General features: G+C 51.2%; 1 protein-coding gene and 1 pseudogene across 1 annotated transcript; one reads left to right on the top strand and one right to left on the bottom strand.

The window, feature by feature from the left end:
• Positions 1 to 4,240: 4,240 nt before the first annotated feature.
• Positions 4,241 to 15,727, top strand: LOC117437997 (kinesin-like protein KIFC3; annotated as a pseudogene).
• Positions 15,728 to 19,148: 3,421 nt separating this feature from the next.
• On the bottom strand, positions 19,149 to 25,224 carry LOC117438014 (pancreatic secretory granule membrane major glycoprotein GP2-like). The gene is made up of 9 exons (XM_034073359.1): positions 25,197 to 25,224; positions 24,273 to 24,339; positions 23,581 to 23,739; positions 22,639 to 22,844; positions 21,988 to 22,148; positions 21,211 to 21,456; positions 20,436 to 20,595; positions 19,897 to 20,041; positions 19,149 to 19,271 (listed from the first exon to the last, which is right to left on the bottom strand). The coding sequence occupies exons 1-9, from the start codon at positions 25,197 to 25,199 to the stop codon at positions 19,177 to 19,179; spliced, it is 1,242 nt and encodes a 413-aa protein (XP_033929250.1). The 5' UTR covers positions 25,200 to 25,224; the 3' UTR covers positions 19,149 to 19,176.
• Positions 25,225 to 27,996: the final 2,772 nt, after the last annotated feature.

Here is a 27,996-nt window from a genome sequence, read left to right as displayed (position 1 = left end):
CCTGCACTTGTTTGCCACAGTGTATCCAGTCATCGTGACTGTCAGAAAGAGACAGGAAAACAGAGGTGTACAGCTGTTCTATGACCTTCATACTTGGGCGCACTGGGGTGCCTGGTCAACACTCAGAGTGGACAACAGTGAGATCATGAGAAACCGCACAGCCCCATGAGTAAATGATTAGAGATCTGGCATAAAGCCGGTTGTTTTGATAAGGGTATAAAAACAGGACCCTCTTGTAGCCATGAGAGAAGCCTCACCTATGAGTGGATGCACCATGTAGGAATTTTCCCAATCACCTGAGACTCCTGGCATCAGCTGCAATGGGGCTTCCCAACTGGAAGTGTGGGCCTGGATGATTCAGTGGTAATTGGTGATGTATTTCTTCTTAATCGCTGTTCTCTCTATACAGTAATGATTTAATTAATTGCTAACTCTCTCTGGTACTTTACTTATATACCTTACCTATATGTCTGATTTGCTTTATTGTACTTATTCATTATTTAACTAATTGACATTATCGTTCTTGCTTTAGAGTGCTTATTTGCTTTAGTGTGCTTGTTTAATAAACTCTGAATATTATACAGCCAGTGTGTGGTCACTTTGTGGCATAACCTGTCTGTCAGCAGAACAATGCCCTAACCTGTGTATTGCTGGAAACCCCCATGACCATGCTACCCTCTCCAACCTCTCCAAATGCTTTGTCCTGATGGTGCTCACTCCTGAGCATCCCCATCTTAGCACCCCAAAGTCTCCTCCTGCTCTCCCTGCTCTCCTGCTGTTCATGGCTGCAGCAGAAGAGGTCAGTCTTTGCAGACCAGCTGCAAACACGGATGTTTTTGCTCTGTGAAGTGGCTAGATGCCATGGTGTCCTGGGTTCAGCTGTGTCCTGGGTTTAGCAGTAGCAGTCATTTTTCTCCTTCTTAGTAGCTGGTGCAGTGCTGTTTTTTTTACTTTCAGCCTGGGAACAGCGCTGATAACACCAATGTTTTTATTTGCTGCTCAGTAATGTTTACTCTGACCAAGGACTTTCTGAGTCAGGGAGGAGGGGAAAAAAGGAAGAAGCAGAGACAGGACACCTGACCCAAACTAGCCAAAGAGGTATTCCATACCACAGCATGTCATGCCCAGTATATAAACTGGGGGCAGTTTATATAAAGGCAGAGGGTCCCTGTTCAGGTGCCAAATTGTTACCATAAAACACTCAGAGAAACTCTCTAAGACTCAATTGGGAGTTTCAGAAAGCAGCATTCTTTATTGCAGCAGTGGGTGCACATGTGAATTGCTTCAGAAAGAGCACCTGATACTTGCCAATAGTGGCTATATATTTAGCATACTCATGCATATTCATAGCTTTTCCTGGAACTAACTATACTATTTGCACCCTAATTACACATGTGCTTTCTTGCTGAGTGGGGGTCTTTGGTGGATGCCAATAGTCTTCCTCACTGTGTTTACTGAACGACCTCAGTGCTTGCTCACGCTTACAGGGTCCTAGTGCCGAGTTAGCAGTTGGTATGTCGTTGCTTCTGTTCTGTTCCAGTCTCATTCCATGCTGGGTGCCACACTGTTATCTTGAAGGCTGACATCCTTGGTCTTATTTACTGTCTCCTTAGTTGTTATCAGTCCCATGATGTTCCTTCCCCCATCAGCCGAACAAACCTTTCTCTCTATGTGTTAGTAAGTTAGAACAGTTTGGCCTATTCTACTATGTTACAGACACACACACTCTTGTTAAAGATTTAAGGTTACAGAAGACTGGAGCAGCAACTTTCTTCAGAGGATCATCCTTGACCATTGTTCTCCTCTTCAGTTCATTGTTGTGGTTTAAAACCAAACCTGCACGCAGCTCGTTCACTCACTCCCCCCCTTTGCTCCCCCGACTCCCGGAGAGTTAGGAAGGAAAATCCAAAGAATGTAGCCCCCACGGGTTGAGATAAGAACGGTTTAATAGCTAAGGTATAACATAAATCACTACTGCTACTACTACTACAAACAATAATGATAAAGCCAAAAACAAGTGAAGAGAATACAACACCTCACCAGCCACCGACCCATAACTCACCCCACCCTGCCCGACTGAGCACTGACTGATACCTCCTCCATCCCCCCAGAGCTCCAGCCCTTCTAGGTTTCTCCCGGTTACATCCTGGGTATGACATGCTATGGTATGGAATACCTCTTTGGCTAGCCTGGGTCAGGTGTCCTGTCTCTCCTTCCTCCCGGCCTCCCCTCCTCCCTGGCAGAGCATGAGCTCAGAAAAATGCCTTGGACAAACCAAACATTTGAGCAGTAACTCAAAACATACTTGCTATCAGCACCGTTCCCAGATCAAAAGTCAAAACACAGCGCTGCACCATCTACCAAGAAGGAGAAAAATGACTGCTAGTGCTCAAATCAGGACATTCATGCACCTGTTCCTCTAGAACTGAGGTAGGATTTCCATCCCACTTTCTCATGTCTTCCCCATGATCCCACAGGTAAAACCATATGGTAGCCTGTGGCGTGTACCTCCTATATCTTCTCTCTTGGGCAGTAGGGCACCTTCTGTTAATAGCTGAGACACAGGATGGTACACCTTGGTCAGAGTAAATATTTGAGCAGTAACTAAAAACATCAGTGTTACCAGGGCTGTTCCCAGGCTGAAAGTCAAAAACACAGTGCTGCACCAGCTGCTAAAAAGGAGAAAAAATGACTGTCACTTCTGAATGCAGGACAGTATCCACCCCTTATTCCATACCATTCATGTCATGCTCAGATCCCACATTTTCAATATACCATCGCTCTTACATATATACATATACATCCACATGCACACAGACAGAGAGAAAGATATCATTTATTAGTGCATGGACCAATCCCTATAATACTACTGAGTCCATATGGTCCATGATGTCAGGTTCCACCTCTTGTAACAGTATTAAGAGGCAGGAGAGGCTGTGTGCAGTGTTGGATCATTGCCTGCTGATGCTGATTGTTCCTTCCTGCAAAACTCGTCTGGATCTATCAAAGTTCATTCTCTGTTGGGATGATGGTTGGAGGGAAGTCAGGGCCAGTAGCTGGTGACCTGAAGACATCTAGTTGGTGGGTTGTAAAAGTATTATACAGCAGGCAACAGCATACAACTGGCTGTTTTCCCCTAAAATCAAATCCCCTTGAGGTATACATCGGACTTTTCCATCTTCCCACATTACCCAACAAGTATATCTGGGTCCATGAGCAAAAGCAATCCCACAAGTGGGTTTGCCTTCACCTGAAGCAGGAATAACCCAGCACACCATAGGAACTTTATCCCCTTCTAAAGTATGTAAAAGTTCTGACTGGGCTGGACCAGCCCTGTTGACACATCCTCTGGTGTTGACCACCCAGGTGGCCTTTGGTAAATGTGTATCCCAATGCTTGAAAGTTCCACCACCCATTGCTCTCAGTGTAGTTTTTAACAGCCCATTGTACCGTTTGACTTTCCCAGAGGCTGGTGCATGGTAGGGGATATGATATAGCCACTCAATGCCACGCTCTTTGACCCAAGTGTCTATAAGGTTATTCCAGAAATGAGACCCATTGTCTGACTCAGTTCTCTCTGGGGTGCAGTGTAGCCACAAAATCTGTTTCTCAAGGCCCAGGATAGTGTTCCATGTAGTGGCATGGGGCAGAGAGTATGTTTCCAGCCATCCGGTGGTTGCTTCCACCATGGTAAGCACAAGGTGCTTGCCTTGGCAGGTTGGTGGGAGTGTGATATAATCAATCTGCCAGGCCTCCCCATATTTGCACTTCAGCCATCGTCCTCCATAACAAAGAGGTTTTAACCGTTTGGCTTGTTTAATTGCAGCACATGTTTCACACTCATGAATTAACTGGGCGACAGTGTCCATTGTTAAGTATACCCCTCGATCACGAGCCCATCTATATGTTGCACCTCTTCCCTGATGGCCTGAAGTGTCATGGGCACACCGGGCCAAAAATAGATCACCTTTGTGCTGCCAATCTAAGTCCATCTGAGCCACTTCAATCTTAGCAGCTTTATCCACTTGTTGGTTGTTGTGGTGTTCCTCAGTGGCCTGACTCTTGGGTACATGGGCATCCACACGGCATACCTTCACCACCAGGTTCTGTACCCAGGCAGCGGTATCTTGCCACAGTGCAGCAGCCTAGATGAGTTTACCTCTGCATTGCAGTTGCTCTGCTTCCTTTGCTGCAACCACCCCCACAGGGCTTTTGCCACCGTCCATGAGTCAGTATAGAGATGAAGTACTGGCCACTTTTCTCGTTCACCGATGTTCAAAGCCAGCTGGATGGCTTTCCCCTGAGCATGGTAAGCTGGGGGCTCCCCTGATTCTGAAGGCTGGGGCTCCCCAGGGTGCATCGAGCTCCCATCACAGTTGTGGAGAATCACAGAATCCCAAGGGTTGGAAGGGACCTCGAAAGATCATCTAGTCCAAACCCCTGCAAGAGCAGGGTAACCTAGAGTACATCACACAGGACCTGCTGGTGGCTGAGAATGAATGCCTGTGGCAGAAGATGAAGGCATGTGAGGGGGAGCTGTGGTGGCAGCAGAAGGCACCATGCCAGGACTGCACCTACCTCCAGGTGAGTGGCTGGTGATTGTGGCACTGGCATCAGGGTAATGGGCACCCATGGGTGACATGGCCTCAGCTGTGCTGTTTTGGTGCTAGGAGAATGCTGGGCTGCACGAGCATCTGTCCCAGCTGCAGCACGAGGCAGAGGAGACATAGGCCAAGCTGGGGAAGCTGGATCTGGAGGTGCAGCAGAAGACGTATCGCTTGGCCGAGGTGGAGCTGCAGATCAAGTACTCCCTGGCTGAGATTGCTGAGGAGGAGAGGTTCAGCCAGTGGCTGTGGAACAGCCAAGGGACCATCGCCAGCCTCAAGTCCCAGTGCCAGCAGACAAAGGTGAGTGCGAGAAATTGTCTCTAGATAAAAGCTTTTCTTGTAAAAGCTCAGGGTAGACACAGCAGTGAAACTTCAATTTATTAATGTTTTTGCAGAAATGGGTGTACTGGCAAGTAGGCACACACAGCAAAAGGAGAACTATGATTTATATTTCCTATCCCATCCGCAAGTTCCCTCCCTTGTTTCCCCATTGGTTGGGTACTCCAAGGTTTACAGCCTATCCATTGCGTACTATTTACATGCTAACTGTCCTCCCTCTGGTTACATCTTCCCTTACTAAATTACGTACGCCCCTTCCTCTTATTTATCTCCTTTTATGGTTTGGTTTCACAACTCTGTGGCAGACATGTGGTACAAAACTTACTGCTTAACTACAGAACCAGTTTTCACCAGCTTAGTTTCATAGGTTCTAAAAAAATAGCATTATTTTTAACCACAGAGTGTGTCTGTCACCCAAAGATGACATTGTCTTTAACCACAGAATGTGTCAATTTGAGTCATGGTATTTCAAACTCTTTGTTTCATTCCCTTAGTAACTTAGCCCCAGATCCAATATTGCAAAGCCTTAATATTGCAAAGCCCTAATATTGCAAAGCCCAGTCCAAATATGCGAAAACAACACTGTTTCTCTCACAGTGAGTACTAAGGGGCTCTCCATAGAATCACAGAATCCCAGACTGGTTTGGGGGACCTTAAAGCTCGTCCAGTTCCAACCCCCTGCCATGAGCAGGGACACCTTCCACTAGACCAGGTTGCTCCAAGCCCCATCCAACCTGGTCTTGAACACTGCCAGGGACGGGGCAGCCACAGCTTCTCTGGGAAACCTGTGCCAGCGCCTCAGCACCCTCACAGGGAACAGCTTCTGCCTAAGAGCTCATCTCAGTTTCACTTCTGTCAGGTTAAAGCCATTCCCCTTGTCCTGTCCCTACAAGCCTTGGCCAAAGCCCCTCTCCAGCTTTCTTGTCAGCCCCTTTAGGCACTGGAAGCTGCTCTAAGGTCTCCCCAGAACCTTCTCTTCTCCAAGATGAACCAGCCCAGCTATCTCAGACTGTCTCCAGAGCAGAGCGGCTCCAGCCCTCAGAGCATCTGATCCATATCCCTCTGATCCATGTCTCCTGGCTGGGCAAGGAGAGCCACAGCTCCATCCTTGGCTTCTGCATTCATAGAATCATAGAATCCTAAGGGTTAGAAAGGACCTTAAGATCATCTAGTTTCAACCCCCCTGCCATGGGCAGGGACATATCACATTAAATCATGCTACCCAAGACTTCGTCCAACCTGGCCTTGAACACCACCAGGGATGGAGCACTCACAACCTCCCTGGGCAACCCATTCCAGTGCCTCACCACCCTAACAGGAAAGAATTTCTTCCTTAGATCCAATCTAAACTTCCCCTGTTTAAGATTTAACCCATTACCCCTTGTCCTATCACTACAGTCCCTAATGAAGAGTCCTTCCCCAGCATCTTTATAAGCCCCCTTCAGATACTGGAAGGCTCCTATGAGGTCTTCACACAGCCATCTCTTCCCCAGGCAGAACAGCCCAAACTTTCTCAGCCTGTCTTCCCCTGATCATCCTTATGGCCCTCCTCTGGACTTGTTCCAACAGTTCCATGTCTTTTTTATGTTGAGGACACCAGAATTGTACACAACATGCCAAGTGAGGTCTCACGAGAGCAAAGCAGAGGGGCAGGATCAACTCCTTCGACCTTCTGGTCACACCATTTCATGCAGCCCAGGATACGGTTGGCTTTCTGGGCTGTGAGTGCACACTGCCAGCTCATGTTCATTTTCTCATCAACCAGCACCCCCAAGTTCTTCTCTGCAGGGCTGCTCTGAATCTCTTCTCTGCCCAACCTGTAGCTGTGCCTGGGATTGCTCTGACCCGGGTGTAGAACCTTGCACTGTTCACGGTTAAACTTCATCAGCCCACCTTACAAGCGTGTCAAGGTCCCTCTGGATGGCATTCCTTCCCTCCAGCGTATCAACTGAACCACATAGCTTGGTGTCATTGGCAAACTTGCTGAGGGCGCACTCAATCCCACTGTCCATGTCGCTGACAAAGATGTTCAACAAGACCGGTCCCAACACCAATCCCTGAGGGACACTGCTTGTTACAGGTCTACACCTGGACATGGAGCTATTGATCACAACTCTTTGCGTGCAGCCATCCAGCCAGTTCTTTATCCACTGAGTGGTCCACCTACCAAATTGATGTCTCTCCAAATCAGAGACAAGGATTTCATGAGGGACAGTGTCAAATGCTTTGCACAATTCCAGGTAGATGACATCAACTACTGCACCCCTGTCCATCAGTTCCGTAGCCCCGCCATAGAAGGCCACCAAATCGGTCAGGCAGGATTTCCCCTTAGTGAAGCCATGCTGGCTGTCACCAAGCACCTTGCTCTTTTTCATGTACCTCAGCATGCCTTCCAGAAGAATCTGCTCCAAGATTTTGCCAGGCACAGAAGTGAGACTAAGAGGTCTGTAATTCCCTGGGTCATCCATTTTCCCTTTCTTGAAAATGGGGGTTATATTTCCCTTTTTCCAGTTGTTGGGACCTTCACATGACTGCCATGAATTTTCAAATATAATGGACAGTGGCTTAGGACCTTCATTCACCAGCTTCTTCAGGACCCGCAGATGGATTTCATCAGGTCCCATGGACTTGTGTACGTTCAGATTCTTAAGATGGTCTCAAACCTGATCCTCTGCTACAAGGGGCCTAGGGTCTTCATTCTCACAGTCCCTGTGTCTGCCTTCCAAGACTTGTGTGGTGTGGTCAGAGCATTTGCCAGTGAAGACTGAGGCAAAGAAGTCATTAAGAACCTCAGCCTTCTACAAATCCTGTGTAGCCAGTTCTCCCAGTAGGTTCTGGAGGGGGCCCACGTTGTCCCTAGTCTATCTTTTATTTGCAATGTACCTATAGAATCCCTTCCTGTTATCTTTCACATCCCTAGCTAAGTTTAAATCTAACTGGGCTTTAGCTTTCCTAACCTGGTCCCTAGCTTCCCAGAGAACGTCCCTATATTCTTCCCAGGCCTCTTGTCCTTCCTTCCACCTTTTATAAGACTCTTTTTTCCTTCGAATTTTCCTCAGCAGTTCCTTATCCATCCAAGGAGGTCTCCTGGCCCTCCTGCTGCACTTCCTTCTAGTTGGGATGCAACACTCCTGAGCTTGTAGTAGGTATTCCTTGAATATCAACCAAGAGTCTTGGGGCCCCCTGCCCTCTAGGGATAAATCCAATGTAACCTTACTAAGCAGGTTCCTGAAGAGGCCAGTCTTCTCTCTTGAACTCCAGGGCTTGCTGCATGCTCTTCTCACTGCCCTGAGGACCTCAAATTCGACCATCTCGTGATCACTGCATCCAAGACTCCCCTGGAGCGTGACATTTCCAACGAGCCCTTCTCTGTTGGTGAGCACGAGGTCAATCACAGCACCTCTCCTTGTCAGCTCCTCTATTACTTGCAGAAGGAAGTTGTCTTCCACACAATCGAGGAACCTCTTGGATTGCTTCTGCCTGTCCATACTGTCTCTTCAACAGATGTCAGGGTGATTGAAGTCCTCCATGAGAACAAAGGCCTTTGAGCATGAAGCTTTTCCTATCTGTCTGTAGAGTGCTTCATCCATAGAGTCCTCTTGATCAGGCGGTCTGTAACAGATCCCCACTGTAATGTCTCCCATTTCTGTTCTCCCTTTAACCCTGACCCACAAACTCTCTGTTGACTGCTCACCTGTCCCCAGACAGAGTTCCGTACTCTCCAGCCTATCCCTAACGTAAATAGCAACTCCCCCTCCCCACCTGCCGTGCCTGTCTTTTCTAAAGAGCCTGTAACCTTCCATTCCAACATTCCAGTCATAGGAGCCATCCCACCATGTTTCTGTGATGCCTATTATATCATATCCCCGTAGACGTGCACACATCTCTAATTCCTCTTGTTTGTTCCCCATGCTACGGTCATGTGTATAGAGGCATCTGAGCCGGGCTCTAAATGAAGCCGGCTCATTGGCTGGAGCAGCTGGAATATCTCTACCTTTCTCCAAGCATTTATTATAGGTGCTGGCAACTGACTGGGTGTGTTGGGATGGAATGATGCCCCCCTCCCCCAACACATCTAGTTTAAAGCATCCTTTTCCAGTCTGGCAAGTCTCCTACCAAAACCACTCTTCCCTTTGTTTATCAGAGCAGCTCCACCAGCCCCCAGTAGACCTGGCCTGTACACTCCCAGTACACCTGATCTCAGGGTGCTTTTCCCCCACAGTACACCATCAAGATGGTGGAGGTGGAATCATCCAAGGCCAAATATGCCCTGTGCGAGAGACAGTCCCAAAATCAGTACCTGCAAGAGCAGGTGGGGGTACTGAGACAGGTGCTGAAAGAATTGAAACAACAGCTGCAGAGCTCTCAGCAGACAGAGGTTCATCTCTGAGCTCAGCTCTGAGCACAAAGGGGGGAAGAGAAACCACCTGTCCTGGCTCCATGTGCTGTGGTGTGGTAGTGGGTGGTCACGGCTCATGACACCCCCTGTGCTCCTCTCCCACCCAGATCACAATGTACAAAGCTGAGCTGGAGTGAGCCCATGAGGAGATGCAGGTGATGGAGGAGGAGGAGGAGAACCATGCCATCGAGGAGGTGTTTTCCCATGTCCAAGTGGAGATGAAGGCAGTGCATGAGAACCTTGCAGGTGAGAAGGGAGTGGGGGGCTATTGCTGGGGTGTTGTGCCACATGCCCCTCACCCTGCCTCCTGCCTGCAGGCATCTGGACCAACCTGCTGATGCTGCAGCCAGCGCTGCGCACCCTCACCCACGACTACAACAGACTGAAGCAGCAGATCTGAGACTTCCCCTTACTCCTCCAGGAGACCCTGCAGAGTACCAGGGCCAAGGTGAGACTCCCCCTTCCCCAGGTCTACCACCCCATGCCAGTGGAGATGCTGGAGGGGGGGGTGTGTCACTGATCCGCTGGTCTCCATCCCCCCCAGATCAGCCAGGACATCGAAGAGGTGCACAGCACCAACCAGGAGCTGCTGTGCAAGTACTGCCATGAGCTGCAGCTCCGCAAGAAGTGCCACAATGAGATGTTGCAGCTCAAAGGTGTGTGTCCCATCACGGGAGAGCATGTCCCTGAGGGGTGGACAGGGGAACACCACTCCACTGCACCCCAGCACCATGGCTTGGCTGCTCTGCACCCCTCTAGGATGCTTGGGTTGGCGATGAGCTGCGTTGTTCAGCAGCATTCAGCCTGCTCAGTGTTTGATGGTGGCAGGGGGTGGCAGCAGAATGTGCTGGGGCTGACACCATCCCTGCAACCCCCTTCTCCAAGGAAATATCTGTGTTTTCGGGCAAGTCCGCCTCATCACGAAGGAGGATGGCGAGGGTGTGGAAGCAGCCAACACAGTGACCTTGGATGCTGATGATGATACTGTCCTGCACCTCCTGCACAAGGGGAAGCTGGTGTCCTTTGAGCTGGATAAGATCTTCTCCCTGCAAGCATCCCAGGAGGAGGTGGGTGCTGCCATCCATGCCGCTGGTGTGATGGCAGAGACACAGCCATCTTCTGACATCCCCCAGTTCCCCCCAAGGTCTTTCAGGAGGTTCAAGTCCTGGTCACTTCCTGCATTGATGGCTACAACATCTGCATCTTCTCCTATGGGCAGACAGGGGCAGGAAAAACCTACATGATGGAGGTGAATTTGCCTGGCTTTGCTTCCCTCTGCTTCCTCAGCTTCCCATCCCATGGTGCCCAGTCTCAGCACCTTCCCCTAACCAGGCTGGTGGTCAACTTGGACCTGGTGTGCTACCCGTGATTGTCACTGCTGCTGCCAAGGGGTTTGTGCAGCGCTCTGCAACACTCCCCTCCCCCCAGGCTTTGCTCCTGCTCAGGAAAAAAGTGCAGAAGAGGGTGACACTTCCTCACATTTCTCACCCCAATCCATCAGGGAACAGCAGAAAACACAGGCATCAACCAGCAGGCCCTGTAGCTCCTCTTCTCTGAGGTGCAGGGCAAAGCGGCTGACTGGGACTATGCCATTAGCATCAGCTCTGCCAAGATCTACAATGAGTCCCTCAGGTACAGGCAGGGGACAAAGCTGTAATGGGTGGGCCACCTGGGCATCACCCCACACTGCTTTCTTCCTGTCCCAACAGCCCTGCCTTGGCTGTGCAGCTTATTCCTTGGACTCTGGATTTGTCTGCTCAAGGATTTATTTTTAAATTTTTAGTTGATTTTGGTACACGCTGCCCTTTCAAAGCACTCTCCCTTGACCTCTGTTACTTAGGCTCCCAGCCCTTCCAGCACTCCCAGGCACTGACGCAGTGGCCAGGGCATCCCCCTCTCCTCCCTGTCCCTTCACCCCCTGCAGACGTTATAGTTAGAAATTACTAACTGGGAGCATGAGAAATCTTTTCCTCCCCAGCCCAGCCGCAGGCAGGAGGTGCCTGGAGGAGGCTGGGAGTGCAGCCATATGGATAATGGGGGTGGCAATAAGTACTAGGTCTGGGTTGGGTGGTAGTTGGGCACATGGGTAGTCAAGAGCCAAGGGCTGTGACTGGGATGTGCAGCATCCTGGAAGGGTCCAGCTGATCTGGCAGCCTGGGCACACAGCTCTGTGCAATGAGGGGTTGTGCACTGGAGGGGGCTCAGCACCTGTCACTCCCCCAGGATGGTAATGGCTATAATGGGTACCCCTTCACCCAGGGACCTGCTGAGGAAGGAGCCACAGGAGAAGCTGGAGATCAAGCTGTGTCCCAATGGCAGCAGGCAGCTCTATGTGCCGGGGCTGACCAAGTTCAGGGTGCAGAATGTGGAGGACATCAACAAGGCGCAGGGGTGTGGGGGGAGGCACCAAGGGCACAATCACAGAGTCACAGACTGGTTTGGGTTGGAAGGCACCCTAAAGCTAATCCAGTTCCAATCCCCTGCCACAAGTAGAGACACCTTCCACTAGACCAAGTTGCTCCAAGCCCCGTCCAACCTGGCCTTGAACACTGCCAGGGATGGGGCGACCATTGGGGGGTTCTGTGGTGTGTGACCCCAGATTTGGGGGTATTTCTGAAGCACTGGGGAGCAAAAAGGATTAAAATAGGTCCCTGGGTGTGACGTGATGGTCACTGTCCCTTGGGGTGACCTGCAAGGGGTTAAAAATAATAGTGTGGGGGCTGAGTGGCTCCTAGGGGATTAGCAGGATACCAGCTGTCACCACAGAGCCCTGCCTATCACCCTCTGCCTTCCCTGCATCACCCAGGCTGAGACCTGACAGCAGTCATCATCCCAATGGACCAGGCACCTTGTGGGGGGCTGTTGCCTGGGTTACAGGGGGTTTGTAGTGGGTTTGTGGCAATTTGGCCTCACCCACCCCCTGCCCCACCCCATTTCCCTGGATTCCCCCAGGTCTTCAAGTTTTGCCATGTCAACTGTGTGACAGAATGCACTAACTTGAATGAGCACAGCTCCTGCTCCCATGCCCTCCTCATTGTCGCTGTCTGCAGGCTTGACCACAGCATGGGGCTGCGCACCACAGGTGGGTCCCAGCCACAAGACCCTCACTGGGGTATCTAGTCCACAGCATCCCCAAGGGGGTGTGTGGGGCTGGACACTGATGGCAGCCATGGCCAGGGGATGTTTGCTGTGTGTCCCCAGAGAAGCTGAACCTAGTGGACCTGGCTGGGTTGGAGTGTGTAGGGCAGTCAGGCACGGAGGGCAGCTGGCTCCGTGAGGCACAGCACATCAACAACTCCCTCTTGGAGCTGGGGGATGTCATTTATGTCCTGCGCTCCCGGCAGGGCCACATGCCCTTCCACAACTCCAAGCTGACCTACCTGCTGCAGGACTCAGTGGCAACAGCAAGACCCTCGTGATGGTCCAGGTAGGGGCTGAGCACCCAGTGCCTGTCAGTAGCAGTGTAGGATGTGGGGATGGGTTTGGTCTCTGCTATGGGAAGCAGGAGGGCTGTTGGTGGCAGGAGCTGGGCTGGAGGGGGACAGGGCTTGGCTGTGGGGTCTGCAACCACGGGGCCAGGGGAAGCTCTGTCCTCATCTCTGCATCCCAGACAAGGCTGAGGGATGGGGAATGAACTTGGAGGGCTGTGTTCCTTCCCTCCATGACTGCACATGGGTACTGGCTCTGCACATAATGTCTTTGTATGTTGGTATCTCCCCATCCCCTCTCCCACTGGGAGGATATTGGACTCTGGCAGTCCCTTCATCCTTGCCCTGTGATTGCCCCCTGCCACCTGCCACAGCTTTTCCTGGCTGTCCCTCAAGCCAGGGCAGTTGGTGATAGGGGATCCGACCAGATCACATGGAGCTAGCCCAGGTGCAGATGGACAGGGCTATCTTGGTAGCGGCAAGTTAATAATAACATCTGGCTGGGGCATGGCCTGTTGTGTTGGCTGGAGCAGGAGGGCAGCCCTGAGGGTGCAGGCAGCTGGCGGGGTGACTTTCTGCCCACAGGTCTCCCCCACCAAGAAGAACACTAGTGAGATGCTGTGCTCCCTCAAGTTTGCTGAGAGGGTTCCCTCCTTGGAGCTGGGTCCAGTTTCCCACAAGGCTGAGCTGAGCTCCTGGCTCAGCCAGGAGCAGCTAGAGGTAACCAAGGGGCTGCTGGTACTCATCCTCTTCCCTCTCACTCCTGGGGGGTGTGGGGGGGTGTCCTCCTGGTTTGCCCCCATGCATGGCCCCAAAGCTGTTTGTTGTTGGATGTCCCCCTGGAGCCACCTCCATTAGGGACCATCACCTGGTGGGGCACAGGCTGTCCCCAAGCAGTGGTGTCTAGCTTATGCTGCCACTTTGGCTCTTCCAAGCTGTTTAACACCAGCCCCATGGTGATGCGAGGGGTTAAGCGATGCAAGGAAGTTAGGGTTAAGGAATGATTTATTAGGGGCTGCAGCTGCTTGCTAAACAATGTATACTGCTTGTTTAACATTTATTGTGCTTGCCAAAGCAGAATGGGAAGATGCAAGGTGAAACAAAGGGGGCACAAAATCACAAAATGGAATATATTAGTTTTAAGCAATGTTAAATTTGATGGCTTTGCAACAGTAGCAATGGAAAATTACTGAGGTGCATAATACATAGAAAAAAAATAGAGTACAGCTAGAGAACATACTGAGAATTCTTGTACAAGATAAATCGTTATAGTTGACACAGTTTTAAGAAAAATAGTCTAGTAGAACGGGACACAGGGATAAGGAGTATCTGGGGATGGCAGGTGTCCAGGATGGGCTACAGTTAAATTAACTGATAAGTAGGAGGATAGGAGGATTATTATGTCTCTGATGCTAACAAGACAATTAAACTGATATAAGCACCTACTGCGCATGCTTCAAAGGCTGCCAGAAGTGATGAAGATTGTTGGAAGAAGTAAATGACCCTCAGAGACCATCACCACATTTTTGTGCACATGTGGGGAACTTTCTGGAGAATGATGTAATCCATATGTAGCCTCATTAATATGTATGTATGCCCAGGGACTATATAAGGATGGCTTGTGTAGCAATATGGGGACACACGTTAAGAGGAGCTATCTCCCGTGTCTCCCGGTGCCGCAATAAAGAATACCTGCTTGTCAGCTTGAAAACTTTGTTGGCAAGTTTGTTCCTGGAGTTTTCTCCAAATCAAAGGCTATTGATAAGAGGAACTGTAACTTGGTTCCTGCTCTCTGGACCCCTAAACTGGCTGAAACCAGCTTTGCAGTGAGCAAACAACCAGGGAGCATTCGCAACGACTAAAGGTGAAAAGTTCAGGCCCAAGGAAGACTCATTTACTTCATCTTGAGACCCTCGCCCACGACCACCAGGAGGCACTGCTCATTATAATACATAGGACATGAATATGTATAGGCATGTTTCGTAACCTCATGAATATGTAATATTTTAGAAAATAAGTATAGAGGAAAACAACGCTGAATGAGGAGCAATCAACTGCCTTTGGAGGAGTGATCCCCCATGCACCTCAGCACTAAATAAATCATACCTGCTTTACAACTTTAATGAGTTGTGGAGTCTATCCATGTATCAATGTTACCCCCAGAGCACATTTGGACACCACATTGCCCATGAGCCCATGTCTGTTTCTTCCCTCTGGGACTGGCACAGGTTGACCCTGGAGCCGTACCCCATCATCTCCTCCCAGGGTGACTCTCCAGGGACTACAGCACCCCCAGCTGGGGCCATGTGTCCTCCAGCCCGGGGCAGCACTCCATCTACACCACCTCCATCTGCAGGAAAATCCAGCCCTCAGGTGGGTAGTGGGACACCCCAGCCTTGCTCTGCACCCTGGGTACCCCACCAGGGTCCGTCATCATCAGAGGCTCCTGCCCCCAGCCTCATCCCAGCCAGGCACTGGCAGGCAAAGCCAGTCGGGGAGGAGGGGGGGGGGAGCTAGCTGATTTGTGATCAGATCATTAACTAGCGGCTAGTTAGCACTTCCTCAAGAGTGCCCTGCTGTGAAACCACAGCCTGGGGTGCCCATGGGCTGAACCTTTTCCCCTTCGATTTTAGCCTGAATTAGGGGCAGCCACAGCTGCCAGGTGAGTGCCTGCGGCTGGAAGCCAGTTAGAGGGCTCTGCTTGGCACCGCACAGGGCAGGGCAGGGGCGCCAGGCTCTGCTACTTGCAGGGATGCTCATGGGATGCTTGTAGGACCAGTACAACGCAGCATCCAGGCTCTGCTACTTGCAGGGATGCTCATGGGATGCTTGTAGAACCAGCACAACGCAGCATCCACTGGAATGCTACTGATGGGGCCAGGGCAGTTATGACCATTCCCACTGTGACCCGCGTGTCTCTTCCCACAGGGAAACTGAAGCTGCTGCCCCTGTGACAAGTGCCAGCCCTCGCCCCAAACCTGCTGCAGGACCGGGCCCCTCATGGCACTACTGAGAGCTGGCTGCTCAGAGACATGAAGGCTTTGGTGCTATTCCCTTGCCCAGCAGGACTCGATGTGAGGGTGACAGCACCTCTCACATGAGCAGCACAGGGCCAGCGTCTCCCAGCAGCCAGACTCTCATCACAGGGTGGGGACAGAGGTGCTGGGCAGTAATCTACCCCCTCAGACCCTCAGTTCTGTGACCTTTCATTGTCACTGGATGAATGTTTTTAGCCCAAGTGGGAGCTCCTGGGTGCTCCCTTCATCTCTCCAGCTTTGTTTCAAGAGATACCTGGCTGGAGGGGATGCTCAGAGCTAGGAAAGCTCCTGGAAGTGGCTCTGGAGGCCCAGCCTGGGGCTGCATCGGGACAGCTGCCTCATGTCTTGCAGAGCAATGCTTCCTCTATTTTAAGCCAGAGAGCTTAAAATGCCAGCAGCTCCTTTCCCTGTAGTTTTCTCAAGACCTGTTGTTGCATTGAGGCACCCTGGTGCCTGGATGAGCCAAGCTGCCATTGCCCATGGTGCTGGTGCTGCCCTGGCACAGGGGTACACAGCCCCAGGATGGGTTTAGTGGTCTCAAATGAAGCTATTATAAAGTTCTTTACCAGTTGTCTTATCAAGAAATATCACAGCATAGTCAAGATGAAAGTGTTTGAAATATTTATAACCTATTTACATGGTCTTGGAATGGAAAACAAACAAAAAACTCCTCCACCCCTAAAGACCAAATTCCATTTTGTTTATGTGTCAGGATGGAGCTTGGCAGGAGCATGGGAGGAGATGGCATTGCCCCTCCAACCTCTAGCCACTGAACCTTGGGTACACTTCCTATTGCTGCACATACCCAACTGGGTGCATTGATGGCTCCTTCCTACCAGCTCCCCTCTTCTTGCTCTTCTACAGCATATTTGGTGCCATAGTCAGGAGTTTGGGTATCTAGAACATGGGACTCAATTTAGTAGGCTAGGTCAACTGGGGGCTGGCGGAGCTGGTCTGACAAAGAAGGGGAAGAGTGGTTTTGGTAGGAGGCTTGCCAGACTTGTCAAGGATGCTTTAAACTAGATGTGTTGGGGGAGGGGGGCATCATTCCATCCCAGCACACCCAGTCAGTTGCCAGCACCTATAATAAATGCTTGGAGAAAGGTAGAGATATTCCAGCTGCTCCAGCCAATGAGCCGGCTTCATTTAGAGCCCGGCTCAGATGCCTCTATACACATGACCGTAGCATGGGGAACAAACAAGAGGAATTAGAGATGTGTGCACGTCTACGGGGATATGATATAATAGGCATCACAGAAACATGGTGAGATGGCTCCTATGACTGGAATGTTGGAATGGAAGGTTACAGGCTCTTTAGAAAAGACAGGCACGGCAGGTGGGGAGGGGGAGTTGCTATTTACGTTAGGGATAGGCTGGAGAGTAAGGAACTCTGGGGACAGGTGAGCAGTCAACAGAGAGTTTGTGGGTCAGGGTTAAAGGGAGAACAGAAATGGGAGAAATTGCAGTGGGGATCTGTTACAGACCGCCTGATCAAGAGGACTCTGTGGATTAAGCACTCAGTAGACAGATAGGAACCGGGAGAACTGGCTACACAGGATTTAGAGAAGGCAGAGGTTCTTAATGACTTCTTTCCCTCAGTCTTCACTGGCAAATGCTCTGACCACACCACCTACGTCTTGGAAGGCAGACACAGGGACTGTGAGAATGAAGACCCTAGGAACACTGTAGCAGAGGATCTGGTTTGAGACCATCTTAAGAATCTGAACGTATACAAGTCCAGGAATGATCTTGTTCAACATCTTTATCGGTGACATGGACAGTGGGATTGAGTGTGCCCTCAGCAAGTTTCCCAATGACACCAAGCTATGTGGTTCAGTTGATACGCTGGAGGGAAGGAATGCCATCCAGAGGGTCCTTGACAAACTTGTGACGTGGGCTAAAGCACATGAAAAACAACAAGGTGTTTGGTGATAGCCAACATGGTTTCACTAAGGGGAAATCCTGCCTGACCGATTTGGTAGCCTTCTATAATGGGGCTACGGAACTGATGGACAGGGGTAGAGCAGTTGATGTCATCTACCTGAACTTGTGCAAAGTGTTCAACACTGTCCCGCATGACAACTTTGTCTCTAAATTGGAGAGACATCAATTTGATAGATGGACCACTCAGTGGATAAAGAACTGGCTGGATAGCTGCATGCAAAGAGATGTGGTCAATAGCTCCATGTCTGGCTGGAGACCTGTAACGAGTGGTGTCCCTCAGGGATCGGTGTTGGGACCGGTCTTGTTCTACATTTTTGTCAGTGACGTGGACAGTGGGATTGAGTGCGCCCTCAGCAAGTTTGCCAATGACACCAAGCTGTGTGGTTCGGTTGATACGCTGGAGGGAAGGAATGCCATCCAGAGGGACCTTGACACGCTTGTAAGGCGGGCTGATGCCACCCTTATGAAGTTTAACCATGCCAAGTGCAAGGTTCTACACCTGGGTCAGAGCAATCCTAGGCACAGGTACAGGTTGGGCAGAGAAGAGATTCAGGGCAGCCCTGCAGAGAAGAACTTGGGGGTGCTGGTTGATGAGAAAATGAACATGAGCCAGCAGTGTGCGCTCGCAGCCCAGAAAGCCAGCCATGTCCTGGGCTGCATCAAAAGGAGCATGACCAGAAGGTCGAAGGAGGTGATCTTGCTCCTCTACTCTGCTCTCGTGAGACCTCACTTGGCGTATTGTGTACAATTCTGGTGTCCTCAACATAAAAAGGACATGGAACTGTTGGAACAAGTCCAGAGGAGGGCCACGAGGATGGTCAGGGGACTGGAGCACGTCTCGTATGAAGATGATGTGCTGAGAAAGTTGGGGCTGTTCAGCCTGGAGAAGAGAAGGCTGCATGGAGACCTCATAGCAGCCTTCCAGTATCTGAAGGGGACCGGGGATGGACTCTTCATTAGTGACTGTAGTGATAGGACAAGGGGTAATGGGTTAAACAGGGAAAATTTAGATTGGATATAAGGAAGAAATTCTTTACTGTAAGGGTGGTGAGGCACTGGAATGGGTTTCCCAGGGAAGTTGCAAATGCTCCATCCCTGGCAGTGTTCAAGGCCAGGCTGGATGAAGTCTTGGGTGATATGGTTTAGTGTGAGGTGTCCCTGCCCATGGCAGGGGGGTTGGAACTAGGTGATCTTAAGGACCTTTCCAACTCTAACTATTCTACGATTCTATGCTTGAGAGCATGGGCCAGGAGGGGACGAGAAGGTCCCAGCGATGCTATAGGGAACCAAAACACTCTGATGTGGCTCATCCTTGAAGCACTGTTTGCATCTAACCATCACCTCCTTCCCCAAACACCCCTATGAAGACACAGGCAGGTTCCTCTTTGCTGCTGCCACATTTATTTGGGAACATCTGCTTTCTACGCTGCCCGACGACTCACGCCAACAGCCGCCAGAGTGAGCAAACTGACAGCATACAGCAGGAGGAGGATCCCAGGGAGCCATGGGATAGGTCCTGCAGAAGAGAAAGTTTGGTTACACATCTGGGGTCCCTGAGCCCTGGCATGGCATCTCCTGGCTGGGGCTGAGCTGGGGAGGTCATCTCCTGTGAAGGGTAAGAGTCACTGGAGCTGGGGGTATGTCAGGGTCCTGAGGGCATCAACAGGACTCAGTCACCCCAATTAGCCTCACATGGGGCCTCCACCCACACCTGCTGCCCAGGGGCTCCATTTAGTCCATCATTCATGCAGCTGGTCTGAGCTATGCTGTGGGTGACCTTGGTCCTGGACCTCTGCTTGGATCTCCTGGATTGTCGTCAGTGCTCAGAAGGAGCTTGCCTCACTGTGTTGATGCAGAGGTCCGTTGTGAGAGCCCTGCCTTCCTCACCTGGCTCCTGACTCTTGGTCCCTTCCCACCCTGCTCAGCCTGACTTGTGCCCAATATGGAGCCATTCACCAGAGCCAACCTCTCTCTGCTGGTTTGGCTCCTGGAGCATGCCCTGCATGGCCATGACACCTGAAAGACTCCACACTCCTGTGCAGAGCAGTGACTTTAGCAGCCCTTTTAAAGAACCTGGCATTGCCTAGAGAGTTGCAAGGGTCTGTGAGCTGCTCCTGCCCTCCCCAGAGGGACATACATACCCCCCACGTCATGTTGGTCAGTCCAGGAATGGTGGGTCTCTGCTCCCAAGGAAGGAGCAGCCAGCAGGTGGATGGGCCCATAGGAGACAATCTTACTGTAGTCATTGGCCAGTGCCCGCTTGCTCCACCGGTGCCTGGGGCACTGCTGTGGACAAAGCCAAGAGAAAGGCGTTGGGAGCAGAGGGCAGGGGAGAAGCCCGCTCCAGGGGCAAGAGCAAATCCTGGTGGTCTGCCCCTGGCAGAGGCACCACTGGGGCTGCAGCCTGGGAGTGGTCAAGACCCCAGAGGAGCCTGCTCCTCCCCAGATCTTATCATAAACCTCTCCTCCTGTAAATGCCCAACAGACAGAAGGAAGAGGGAAAGGAGCTTTCTGGTGGGTTCAAGCCCTTGTACCTTTAGTTCAAGGTGCTGGGCTGAGCTCCTGCTGCTGGGAGGTGTTTATTGTGCTGAGGCATCCAAAATCAGAGCAGAGCCCCTTCTCCAAACAGCAGGTCCCTCTGCATGGCCAGGGCACTGTTCAGACCACTGGGAGAGCTCACCTTGGCACAGGGCTCCGGGCCATTGGGGAGACAGAGCTGGACATGGCAGTGCAGGAAAACCTCGGGGTAACCGACAAGCTGGAACATCTGGAAGCTGAACTTGGCAGTAGTTTTCTCTCCAAAGTTGTTCAGGTATGTCACTGTCTCATCATGGGGACACCTGGGACAGCAGGGGTAAACAATGGGGAGCATCCCAGCCTGGGACACCAAGCACACAGGGACTGGGTGCAGCCCCCAGGCTTTTCTGAACAGAACTATTTGTCTTGGTACTAGTGAGGATGCCTTTTCTTTGCACCCTGCATTGTGCCCAGTTTCAGGAGGAACTGTTACCACCACAGGAGCTGGCTCGTGTCTCACTCCAGGGAGCCACAGCTGCTCTGCATGGGTGCAGTGAGCCTGGCTGTGGTTTCCACTTCCCAGACATCCATGTTACCAGCTTTAACTTGGCTGCAGCCACCTTTAATGCAAGCTCTTCAGCAGAGACCTCTCTGCACACTGCAGCAAGGTCACCAGTTGTCCAGAACTGATGCTTAAGGGAAGGCAGCGCTGTTGGAAGCAGAGCAGGGTCAGGAGAGGGGGCTTAGTTTAGAGTGGTTAGAGGGATCATCTATGGGGCTGTTCCACCTATTCAATGATGGTGTCCACCATAGGTTCCATCCATGAAAATGATGGTGTCATTGCTCCCTCACAGCAACCTGTCTTTAGCACCCAGCAAAGAGATATGACTGTGCTCATGGTGCAAGGAGACCAGATGAGCTACAGGCACTCCACTCACCCCTTCTCAATAAGCTTGTGCTGCACGTCCTGGTAGGGATCTGCGCTCGGTGTGGCCCAGCAGTCCTCAACACTCAGGAGGAAGTACTTGAGTTGGTGCTGTCCTTCTATTTTCAGCAGAACATAGAGTGTGCCTGTGACAGGGACAGCCACAGCTGGCAGGTGATAGGGCTGGAGGTAAGAGGGGGTCTTGTACAATCTCATGCTAACGTTGAAGTGTCCTTCTCTGACCACAAACTGCACCAGCCTGAGAAGAGAGGAGGAGACCTCACAAACAGAATAAGGCAGGAAGGACATACTGCAAATCAGGCCAATGGCAGAGGTGAGCTGACTTGGAATGTGCCTCTGCTCTCAGGTGAGAGCCAGGCCCCAAGCTGTCTCCTGGCTGGTATGTCCACAGTGTGCAGACAGAGGCAAGGAGCTCCAGGAGTTCCCACTGACTGGCTGGCCTGTGAGAGCTATGAGAAAGGCAACTCAGGAGGTCCTGACCTGCACCTCCACAGGGGCATGGTGGGGGCATCTCCTAGTTCCCACCCTTTATTTCTGAATAGCTGGTTTCGAGCACTGAGGCTAGGAGAAAGGTATGCCTCTCTTCTTCGGCTCTGCCCCAGGCCCAAACCTCATGTTGAAAAAACCATTTTGGGAAGAGAAAGGGGGGTAGCCTGATCTCAGAGCTCTCTAGTGGCTCCCCAGGGCCTTTGCAGATCACCTCATTGAAGGCATCTAGTTTTATGCAAGCTCTTTCATGTCAGCAGTGAAGTGAAGAGGGACCACTTACTTGTCAACAGCAGTGAGAGCGAAGGGCAGCCTCACCACCTGCTCGTAGGCATAGACACAGGAGAAATGCACCTCAAGCTGAAAACTCCGGGAGATCATTGCCCCATGCGCTTCCCACTCTGACTCCATGACGTTGGAGTATGACACGTGGGACCTGTTTTGCTGGAACGACATAGAAACCAAGTCTCCAGAATATGTCTAAGTCCATATGCAGAGACCCAAGGTCCAGTTCAGACGGTGCAACTCAGCTGCTCCAGGCCTGGATATCTGCTGGGGTTTTGCTCAAGCTGCTGACAAGCATCATCAGAGCAGGCAGGAATCAGCAGAGTGACCACAGGTGAGGGCAATGCAGAGTCGGAGCACTGGTTCTTCTGAACCCTCCCTGACCCATGAATCAAGTGAGGGACCAAGGGGCTATAGCCAGGACTGCAGAGCTCAGAGGATGCTACCAGAAAGCTGCAGGCTGTTATCTAGGTGATAGCTAGAGCTTTCCAACAGCCCCCAGTGAAGCCTTCCAAGGGGAATGAGAACTTTACAGCACCCTGATATCAAAGGAAAAGCTCCTGGGGCTTCACCTTTGCTGTCTACACTCTGTACATCTGCTCCTCTCATGGCTTCAGAGCTACGCAGAGAGGCTCTGCTGGATCCTTACCTGAATTATTGATCCACAAGCAGTGTGGTTTTCACCTGTGAGAGTGGCTGCAAAAAACAGCTCACCCTCTTCTTCCCTTTCTGAGACCTTGCATGCCTGGTTCCTCAAATGGACAAGCTGCTGGGGGATCTTCAGGAGTTCAAATGCCTCCTTCCTCACCATCATCTTCATGTACTCTTCCTCACAGGACAGCTTCAGTACCATATCTAGGGGAAAAAAGCCATCTGCAATAGCAATAAGGGCCTGAAGGAGCCCTAGGTCAACTATGGAGTGGCACAGTCCCACTGAGCTCAGCAGACCCTCATCCCATCCTGGTTGGAGGATGCTGGTGGGGCTCTTCACAGACACTGGGCAAAAGACAAACCTGTGTTAACATACAGACATTAATGTGGGTCTCTTACTTTCTCCTGGTTGCTTAAGACCTGCACAAGTCTATGGCCACTGCTACCCTGAACAGACACAGTCCTTAAACTCAGGACATCAAAGGCAGATGTTGTGGGTATGGCCCCTTTTGAGGGCTGTCTACAGAATCACTGCAGCCTGCCAAGGACACCAGACAGGGACAGGGATCCTCTCTTGCAGATGAAGAAGACACAGGTTTTGGCCAGTGTCTGGAAGAGGCTTCACTGGAGCTGTGTGGAATATGTGTGCTTGTTCTGACACTGCAAGGCAGCTGTGCTCTGCAGCATGCCATGGTGCCCTGGCACAGCTTCTTGGCAGACAAGAAATTAAATAATTAAGACTTTTGGGGAGGAAGGAAATGGCCTGTGACTGGGTTTTGTACCAATGTGTAGTCAGGACATGGCGGTGGTGGCAGGCAGGAGCTGGGATGTGCTCCTGGAGCCTGCATTGGAGAGCAGTGGTAACACCAGTGCACCATGCCCATCACCCTTCCCTCTGGTGCCCCTGATCAGACTATGGAGGGCTCATAGCATCCCCTACCTTGGCAGAATGCCCCTGTGAAGCCCGGTCTGCAGCTGCAAATGGGTCTGTCCTCCATCAGCTGGCAGTGCCCCTGGTGCTGGCATGGGTTTGGCAGGCAGGCATTCAGGCTCCTCTTGAGATGGAGGGCAGCCCCTAGCCTGGGGCTCATCATCTCCCCTGCAGCAAAGGAAAGGTGAGAAAGCTGAAACTCAGCAAGAACATCTCCTCTGTGAGAGATGTGAGAACAAACTCACCCATGGCATGAAGCCCTGCACAGCTCACCAGGGCTGAGATCCTCACCTAGAGCCAGGGCAGGCATACCTGAGGAAGAACCTGCCCCTTGGCTTGCCTGGGAGGATGCATGTGAGAGCCTGGGAGAGCTCCTCAGCATGGCTGTAATGTGGATCAGAGCTATGGATCCTGCCACCAGCTAGCAAGGAGAGTGGTGGTACGTCACAGCCCCTGTGCCCATCTCCACGGGTTATATACTGCACGTGAGTGGGATGGAGAGCCTGAGGTTTCTGCCTATTTTGCTGGCCCCTGCACCCCAGTTCCTGCCTCCCCTTGAGCCCTGCTCTGTTATCTCCTCATAGCAGCCTTCAGCAGTGCCCTGAATGAGGAACCTGGACACAGATCATCTGAGGGCTTGACCTCTCCTTTCCATAGTACGCATCTGTGACCCAGCAGAGACAGTGGACAGGGAGACTCACTCTTGTTGCCTTCACAGCCAGCCAGGCAGAGGGCAGAGACGAGCAGCAAGCATCTCACATTCCTTTCCTGTGAAAAGAAACAGGTTCTGGGTAACTTGGTTTTAGTATACTCGTTGGAGATGTTTGCAATCATCCATAAAGAGCCCACACTCAGGCACTGGGTGTGATAATTTCTGTACTGTATATCCTCCAAAAACTCTATGTTCAATGGCACAAAGTAATTTCTTATCCCAAATAAACAGATACCTTCCTTTCCCCCCCCCCCCCCCCCCAGGCTAACACAAGGGTCAAATATTGTCCTGAATTTAGGGACCTATTCCTGAATGAGGGGGTGGAAGAAACCAGACCTTGGACCTGCAGGGATGTGCTGGCAGTGATAAAGCCACATTTCAGTAAGAACAGGCACTTTAAGTAAAACTGCATAGCTGAGGCATCAGCCCAGGCTCCCCAAAGAGGAAAGGAGTTTCCCCTCTTCCCACTACAGCTCTTTTGAAGAGCCAGGATTTGCAAAAGGATCCTTGCTTTTCCAGTAACACATATCCTTAACAAGGAGACAATGGGATAAAAAAAACTCCAAAGCTTTGGACACAACTAAAATTAATGCCACAAAGACACAGATTAAGTCAATCTCCCCCATGATACGGATAATGGACTTCTTTAGGGAAATTCATGGTGTGGTGCTGGATGAGCCCTGGACACTGGAGTCTCCTTATCAGACATGGATAAGAGCCAGATGGGGCGGGTGGCTGGAGCGATGCAGTGCCAAAAGCCCCACTCCAGTCTGGCAGCACATAGCTCACCCTCCACCAGACCCCAGAGCTCCAAGCAAGGAGGGCTTACTCTCTGCTCTGCTCCTTGTTCTCCACAGCAGTCCTGAGACATCCCACCAGCATCAAGCTCTTGCCTTGTTATCACCCCACTTACCATCGCCAGGATGCTCTGTGCTCCTCTAGCCACCAACGCCCAGTCACTCTCGTGCTCCCCGCCTCGTGCCTTATATTGCCTTCCAGCAGCTCATCCTTGCCCCCCCCCCCAAACACACTGCTTGGTGATTGCACAAGATCCAGCTTAGCATCCTTCAGCTCTAGACCCTCCCAAAGTCCATCCTCCAGCACCCATGGCCCTTCCCATTGGCCAATGGCTCCTGACTGCTGACCCAATTCACCGCCCTGGTGGGATCCCAAACAGGGCAGTATCCACAAAATCCCCAGGAATGTGGGGGTATGTGCATCCAACTGTTTTGTGGTACCTGCTTTTGACGCAGCAGTAACAGCAGATACCACAGCAGAACATATGAAGGCCAGATAACTGTGTACTGAACACATGCCATTTCACAACCAGAACGTACAGTGGCTTTGGCTGGTTTCTTAATGACTTCTGACATCTAAGATCTGGTGAGAGATGGAGGGATGAAGGTTTGGTCCTACCATGCTTTGTTTGGGAAACAGTAACTGGCTGCCAACAGCAGTAATCACTCAAGGTGATGCTTCTTGATATATATTGATTATATACTCTGTGCTTTAATTGCTACAGTCACCACAACACAGTGGTAAATGTGAACATCAACCCAGGTTTTTTTCTAACCACAGTGAAAGCCAGAAAACAATAGTGTTTAGCACTTGACCCTGCTCACAGCCTAATGAACAACCAATTAGAAAAAGAAGAGAGAAAAGGCCTCCTGTCATCCCTGGCTGCCAGCTTTTGAGTGAGAATCTCTGCTTTCCATTATGTGTTGTATAAAGCAGTTGACAGAAGCTTGCACAGACTCGATTAGAGATGCAAAATCAGCACAGCCCGAAGGCTTAGAAAGCAACAGAGTAATAGGATTGGGGGGGGGGGGGGGGGAGCTTTGCGGTTTTATTATTCTTTTTAAAAAGAGAGCGAAACCCCGTGAGTTTCAGAGCAGCTTTGTGGTCGCCGGGGCTGTCCTGGCGAGCACATTTGTCTGCTTCCCCCCTCTTTGCCTAGAGTGTCTCCTGGCAGAGGAGGCTGCAGCACACACGGGTGGTCTCTCCAAGGCAGCACCTGGAGCTCAGCCAGGAAGACGCTAAGACCAGCGGCAGGGAGAGTCAGGGCAGCCGAGGGGTTGCAGGGTGGGTGCCTGAAGAGACCCCGGGGACAGCCCGGGGCCCAGTGGCCTGCCTGGGACGGTGGGAGGCCTGCGGGAGGGGGCCGGGAAGAAGCCCCGGGGAAGCCAGGGAAGGTACTTGGGTGGAGGCTGGGGTAAGCCCGGGAGAGTCCTGGGGGAGGCCGGAGGGAGGCCGCGGGGAGGCCTGGGGTAGGTCGGGGTAGGGCTGGAGGGAGGCCTGGGGGGAGGCCGCAGGCCCTGCCACGGCCCCGCGATGCCTTTGTGGCGGCGTTGTCATAATGCGAGTGCCCGGCAGCGGCGGGGCGGGCAGGGATCGGCAGCGGCAGCAGAAGGGCCGGGGAGGAGGGCTGGGCCCGCCGCCCCCCAAGTGCAAGGTCTGTGCCTCTGTGTGTCTGCCCCTCATGGGTCAGCCTGATCGCGGGGAACGGGAAACAAACAACCCCCACGTCCCCGGGAGGATATCCATAACAAACAGCCTCTGTCCTTGGAGGCTGCTGAGTGCTGCAGAACATCCTGCTCCTTTCAAGGCCCCTGCGCTGCCGGCCTGGCTCGGTGCAGCCCCGACGACTCTGGTAGGGCCATCGGCCGGTGCCCGGCAGGTTTTGGAGCTGCCTTCCAGCCGGCAGCACCCCGTAGGACGCAGCTGTGATAAACACATAAATGTATTGGCTTTCGCAAATCATAGGTGTGGTTATGTGGATATAACTATACAAGTTTATAGTAACAAAAACAAAGCTCGATAAAGACACAAGATGAGCAAAATGGAGTCGTATAGTAGAAGAATCTGTAAAGGTAAAAAGAAGAAGGGGGGAGGGGTTTGCATGCTTGATAGAAGAAAAGCTAGTGCCTGTAAAATATAGAGTTAAAGTATTTTTTTAGCTTAACTTAGGTTGTAGAAAGAGAACAATGTTTATGTTGTTAGTCTGTGGAATTTAGTGGCCCCACTAAATGTGAGTTAATTGTTTCACACTGGTCCTCTAAAGTATCTTTAGCTTTAAAGAACAATGTTTGTGTTGTAAATCTGTGGTGAGATAACAAGATTTAGTGACTCCACTAAACAGGAATGAGTTATTTCACACCATCCTTCTACTTATCAGTTATTTCAGAGACAGAGCCTCCCAAACATCTGCTAGCTTGGGATACTCCTTGTCTGCCTGTCCTGCTATAAATTTTGCAGGAAGGTCACACTGTTTTAAGTCTTTGTTAGTTATCAGAATAATTACAGCTATGGCTGGTTTTAGCGAGTTGTGTGGTTACTGGGGTGTTCAACTGTGCTGAAGGTGAAAAGCACACTGTGAGGAAGACTGCTTACTTCATCTTGAAGACCCCTACTCAGATGAGGAAGACTGCTTACTTCATCCTCAAGACCCCTGCCCACAATTATTGAAGAGCAGTGCGCAGACACCAAGAGGAGGAGACTTATGATAATAAATTACTGGACTTAGTTATAATGTTCCCTGCCTATACGCAGGAATTATGAATATGTATGTGACTAATGGAATTGTGAAAGTATATAAACCTGTGACAAATACTAATCGTTTGGGCCTCTGGCTACAGTCATGCGCCCAGCGCTGTTTGCTTTTGCTTTATTGACTTTGTCCCTTAATAAAACCTTGTTATCTTGTTTAGAGGAGT

The sequence above is a fragment of the Melopsittacus undulatus genome, chromosome W (assembly GCF_012275295.1).
Source record: "Melopsittacus undulatus isolate bMelUnd1 chromosome W, bMelUnd1.mat.Z, whole genome shotgun sequence".
Classification (NCBI taxonomy): domain Eukaryota; kingdom Metazoa; phylum Chordata; class Aves; order Psittaciformes; family Psittaculidae; genus Melopsittacus; species Melopsittacus undulatus.
This window is presented reverse-complemented; position numbering and strand designations above follow the sequence as displayed.